A 6,000-nucleotide genomic window follows, 5' to 3' on the forward strand; every position below is an offset into this window, starting at 1 on the left:
TCCCTTCGACCCCCACCCCAACGTGCAACTGTTCAACCAAAACGGAAGGGTCCGACACTTCAAAAGCTGTAAATACCTGGTAACACAGGAGAGGCCGTACAACAGACCCTTCCTAACTTTGTGCAGAAACCAAACCCTCAAACCCGCAAGCTAACACCTTCAGCAAACGTGTCTGCATATTCCATTTTTCTTGCGAGCATCTGTAACTCGCTCCAACACCTCTTTACTTTTTTTTAAAGCAAAATAATAACTGGGAGGTATTCAGCTCCCGTTGTTACCCTCTCCTTAAAGAGTCCTTCCTACAGTATAGCATCATATAAAAATGCAGAACAGGTCAAACCATCGTCTCCAGAAGGTTTTTATAAAATTTACGCCGGAACTAGAAGCCGAGGCGGCCAAGGGCAAAGCACAAAAAGAGCCCAGAAATGCACGTTCCGCGGACGCACAATGCGGGCGCACGCCTCCTGGCCACTCCTGGGGAGGGGTCACCCAGCACCCTGGGCTCCCCGCCCGCCGTGCGGGTCCCCCAAGGGCCGCGGGGACACTGCCTGCCCGCCCGCCCGCCGGCCCCCCGCGGCGACAGCGCCTCTTGCCCAGCCTCCCGCGGGCCGCGCTCCCCGAGGCCGCTGCCCCCGGCCAACCCGCCCCTTCGCCCCTCCACCGCGGCCGCCTCGGGGCGGGGAGGGGGGGGTCCCTTGGGTTCCCGCAGCGCAGGGGCGTGAGGCCTTAGCCAGGCGCCCCTCCCCGCGGCCGCGGCTCCGCACTCACCCTCCAGCAGCCGGGTGATGAGACTGTCCACGTTCAGCTCCCCGTCCGCCATCTTGTCGGCACCAGACGCTCCTTCCCGGCGGCCGGAACCTGGGCTTCTCGGCGGCGGCGGCGACCGCTCGGCGTTCCCTTACCTACAAGTCACGCGGCGTTTCGATCCCGGTTCCCGCTCCCACCGGCCCCCGGCCCTCCCCCCTCCCCCTCCCCGCCAAGCAGTGCAGCGCGCGCACTCGGAGGCACACACGGTAAATAAATAAATAAACCCGCGGGGCCCCCACAAACCGGGCCGCGTCAGACCCAGCGCCGCCTCGTCCTCCTCGGCACCGCCCAGATCCGCAAAGCTCACCAGCGCCTCCGACGGCCCCGACTCCGCACGGCCCGGCCCCGCTCCGCGCCACGCAGCCCCGCGCAGGCGCACGGCGCTCCCTCGGCGGCCACTCGCGCCTCCCGGCCCTCGCGCAGCCGCACTGGACTCGGTTCCCCGCCGCCGCGCCCGCTGCGCTAAATCGCCGCGGCGGCGCAGGCGCCCCGAGGCTCCCGGGGTTGGCAGCGCGGAGGCGGCCCTGACCTTCCCGCTTCCCAGCCGCCCAGGCCCGGGCGCTGCGCAGACACTGTTTGTTGTTGTGTCCTTCCCGCCTCGCGTTTCTTTTCTTGGCTCCATTCCCTGGCTTTGCAAACAATTCCTCATGTTTCCGTTAACGGGGAAACGCGGAATGCATTACCCATGTCTGAGCAGCAGCAATAGAGGCAGTTGGAGCCACCATCGTAAGGTGCGAGAGTGGGTGGGTACCAAGAGGAGAGAAGCCTCATGCGGCGGATGCGGCCCCGGAGGAGGCTCTTGGCCTCGGTGTGAGCCGTGGCCTGCGGGCCGAGGGGCGGTCATCAGTTCCCTAGCCGCGAGGAGGCAGAGACGGGAGAAGGCTGCCAGTGGCGTAGGAGACATTGCCTCGGCCAGCCCGCGGGGCCAGCAGCCCTCTGGGGTGGCCAGGCCTGGAGACTAGCAGGCTTTGGAGGAGGGGACCAGGCAGTGCTGCTGACTGCATGCAGGAAACTGCCCCCCACGCTTTTTGAACATGTGGCAAGACAGAGAAAAGGGATCCTGCTCTTTGTTTTCTAGGATCCCTTTCTAACAAACCGAAGGGCAAACTATTAGCTGGGACTCTCAAACCAGTGGGCCTTTATCTGGTGGTGTGCTGGAGCCAGCTTACACTCTCATGAGAGCCAGTGGTTAAATTTTCAGGATTTTTGCAAGCCAGTTGTTAAACAGAGCTATTATTTAAAAATTAAATTATGTAGACTTACAAATAAATTACACAGTACTAAAAACAAAGGCAATGATTACTCGAAACTTATCCTGTTTATGTTGCTACATTTCACTATTATGTATAGTCTAGGGGTTGTTTGCATCTGTCGTATATGCATGATGGAAATACTATATAATGATATGCTGCTATGCATCTCCTTTCAACTCCCTGTTCAGTGACATCATATTGACAGTGTTGGAGTTTTTACAATAAGTTTTGCTACTTTCCTTATTGTAAAATTAATGCTACAAATTTGTAGGTTTTTTTCCATCAGAGAATTGGCCGTTCGTTAATCATTTACTAGCACGCCACTAGGCTTAGGGAGACTTGAGTCATATATGTCAATATTCTTGGGTAATTCCAGAAATGTCTGTGGAGGAAAATTGGATAATTTTGATTGCAAGGGGCTTGGGGAATCAAAAGTTAAGGTCTTAATATAATCATGGTCTTATCTGTACTAACAGGAAATACCTGGGACAGATCAGTGCCCTTTAGACCAGTGCTCAGAGGAACCCAGCCATCACTGTGCTGGATTGTCCTCAAAGAAGGCACTTTGGAACATAGTGAATAGCAGTCTCATTTCTTTTAGTAAACATGGCACAGACTTTCAAGGGATATTTTTATACTAGAGGCCTGTTGCACGAAAAGATTTGTGCAATAGGCCTTCCCTTCCCTTCCCTTGGCTGCCAGCACCGGTTTTCCTCTGGCACCTGGGACCAAGGCCTTCGCTCAGGCCAGAGCTGCCTTCAGGCTTCACGCTGCCGCTTCGTGCCTATGTATGCAAATTAACCGCCATCTTTGTTGGTGGTTAATTTGTATACCTCGCTGATTAGCCCGTGGGAGGCAAAGCAAAGGTACGGTCAATTTCCATGTTTGTCTATTATTCGATAGGATGCCTTTCAATACTGGCCAATATAGTGTGAAAGTGAGTAGGTTTAGATAGCGAAATGTGGAGGTTGTGATGGTGATATACAGCTCTTTGCAGCCCTGACTAATCCCAGATAACTTATAAATTAATGAATGGATATTCAATGGGCTGCCCTTTCATAAATGATTCCTTTTAATCAAGTCTTTAATAAGTCTTAAGTGGCAGCAATTTCTAAATTTTACTAGATATACTTCAAGGGCAGTATATCTTTTTTTTTTTTAAATATATTTTATTGATTTTTTACAGAGAGGAAGGGAGAGGAATAGAGAGTTAGAAACATCGATGAGAGAGAAACACCAATCAGCTGCCTCCTGCACACTCCCTACTGGGGATGTGCCCGCAACCAAGGTACATGCCCTTGACTGGAATCAAACCTGGGACCCTTGAGTCGGAGGCCGACGCTCTATCCACTGAGCCAAACCGGTTAGGGCAAGGGCAGTATATCTTTTGTGGTTAGCTCAATTCAAAGATATTGAGATACCATACAAAACAATGTACATCAGTAGGAGGCCACCCCTCAATCCAGAGCCAGGTTACGTTGTACACTTGGACAGGGCCAAGATTTTTCCTTAGGATTTATTTTTGGTTTCATTTCAATGCACATATGAGAGAAGAATCAAGCACCAAAGTTACCAGCTAAGTCATGTTCTCAGTCATTTTAGTACAAAATGATAAAGCCAGGTATTACCAAAAGCCTCTTCCCCTGCTCTTGGCCAATAATGGTACCCCCGCCTCCCCCACCTACACACATACACACACACTTCCGACCTCCCAACACACACACAACCTCTCAGTGGAGCATTGTCTCTTAAACTCACTCTCTATTCTTCAAGATAAAGTGATTGCAAAATAAATGCCCAGTAACTGAAAGAGCTACTTGGCTATATAGAACTGTTAACTCTAAGGCATTTAACATGGATGGGCAGCCACTACAAAGGATGAGTATTTAATTTTTGAAGAGTTGATCGGTGGCCCTTCTTTTTCTTGTAATTAGATTACAGGATCAGCTATCTATTTAGGTCATTCCAAGTTTGTTACAGTAAAACCATGTCTGCTACATATATGAGATTGCTTCTCTTTCAGTGTTCTCTGATCCTGCTCATGCAAACAGGATACCAGGAAATAACTAAATGTGTTTGTTGATGAAGAAAAGTATACAAAATATGAAAACTTTGTTTCAAATAAAGTAATGTAAATATTTTATTTCTAATGATGTTTGCTCTCCTCATGCTGTACATTTAAATTATGTGAGGCATCTTTTCAGTTGGAGAAGGTTTACTTCTGAATAGTTTTGTAAGTCTCTGTCTTAATTAGTTTTGGCGAACAAAACAAACAGAGCATTAAGTTTTCTAATGTAGTTATAAAATGAGTAACTCTCCCCTAAGACCACATTAAAATTAATGGCATGTATCTTCTAAAACTAAAACCACATATGTCTGTGAACTGTGAAAAATATTTATTGGAATGACATCCAACACTGATAAGTTCTCTAATGTAGGACACACTGGTTAAATAGAATATTTATGAGTTATTACTCAAGTCTGTTATAAATAAGCTCTTAATTGAAGTGATCCAAGGGTACTTGCTATTTAAGGAAATCTTACAGTGAATGGACCTCGAAAGGAAAGTGAATAATGGACCAATTAAGTATTTATGAAACATTTAGTATTTTTGATTCTGTGTTGAGGAAGTCATGATCTTCCCAACTTTTTAGTGCTTTAATGACCACGTGGGGAAATGAGCACACAATTATCTGGATAGTGGGAAAAACGTTGGCTTGGAGGTAGGAGACCAAAGTCGCTGAGTAACTATAGACAAATCCCTCTGTCTTTCTGAACCTTGGCTTCATTAACTACAAAATCAGTCCATTAATAAATGATCTCAAAGTTTCTTCCAGCTATAAAAAGTCTTTGATTCTGAAGTACACAAATGAAACCCAAAATGTAACACAATATTGTACAGGCCGTCCCCAACTTAGGAACTGGATCAACTCCAAAAGGTCAATTGTTTGGAACACAGAATATATTTTCCCACAGAGACTGTGGTACAAATAGTGGTTAAATTCCCAGATCTGCCTGCAACATCAATTTAATTCTTAATGTAAGAGCAGAAGAGTATCCATGGTAATGTGGACTCAAACCACCAATTATAGCAGAGTTTATGGGAGGAAGCCAGTGAGGATTCTAATTTGGCATGGCAGAAAACATCTATCAGTGTTTTCCACCACTCTGAGCAATAGGCACGAGTACAATTCTAGTTCTAATTCACAGCAGACCTGGGCCATAAATTTCAACAAAGCCTGGGCTGGCAACTGCGAGAGGGAGAGAAGCTCTGATATTTCTGATCTAAGAGTGGGGGAGGGGTGGGCTGAGGACAGTTCATGATGTCTGGTGGTTCGGTGCCAGTAAGGAGGATTTGGCTCCAACCCAAAAGATAGGGAATGCAAGGGCAGAAGGAGAAAATGGAGTGAGCATATGTGCTGGGAACTTTTAAAAAAAAAGAGGGGGAGAGAGAGATACATTTACTTTTAATCTCACTCTTCAGTTGAGGAAATTGAGATCCAGGAAGGTTAAATTGCATTGACTTAATAGGAAAACTAGTACTTGAAACTGTAACAAGCCCGGATTCTCTCTCTCTCTCCCCTTCTTACTTTTAATTTTTTTTTTAAGTTACATACCTTTTTATTTATTTTTTAAAAATATATTTTTATTGATCTCAGAGAGGAAGGAAGAGGGAGAGAGAAATAGAAACATCCATGATGAGAGAGAATCATGGATCGGCTGCCTCCTGCAAGTTCCTCACTGAGGATCGAGCCCACAACCCGGGCATGTGCCCTTGACCGGAATTGAACCTGGGACCTTTCAGTTCGCAGGCCAACGCTCTATCTCCTGAGCCAAACCGGCCAGGGCTCTTACTTTTACTTGAAAGCTATCACACTGTGTAAGAATCTACTTGTTTCATCCTTTCTCCTTCCTGCGCAGGAATTCTTTAGAGCCCTGC

At 47.6% G+C, this 6,000-nt stretch overlaps 1 protein-coding gene across 3 annotated transcripts in view; it reads right to left on the reverse strand.

Annotated features, from left to right (window-relative positions):
- PPP1CB (protein phosphatase 1 catalytic subunit beta) overlaps positions 1-1,471 on the reverse strand; it is a 28,817-nt gene extending 27,346 nt beyond the window's left edge. The window contains exons 1-2 of one of the 3 annotated variants that reach the window (XM_036335003.1): positions 1,115-1,471; positions 770-902 (exon numbers count right to left, since the gene is read on the reverse strand). In XM_036335003.1, the coding sequence (XP_036190896.1) occupies positions 770-902; positions 1,115-1,456 (475 nt within the window). In that variant the 5' untranslated portion in view covers positions 1,457-1,471. Of the gene's footprint in view, positions 1-768; positions 903-1,050 lie in introns of all 3 variants that reach the window. The other 2 variants (XM_036335002.1, XM_036335001.1) reach the window with 2 other exon arrangements.
- Between the last annotated feature and the right edge of the window lie 4,529 nt (positions 1,472-6,000).

This window comes from Myotis myotis, unplaced genomic scaffold (assembly GCF_014108235.1).
Source record: "Myotis myotis isolate mMyoMyo1 unplaced genomic scaffold, mMyoMyo1.p scaffold_m19_p_14, whole genome shotgun sequence".
NCBI classification, from domain to species: domain Eukaryota; kingdom Metazoa; phylum Chordata; class Mammalia; order Chiroptera; family Vespertilionidae; genus Myotis; species Myotis myotis.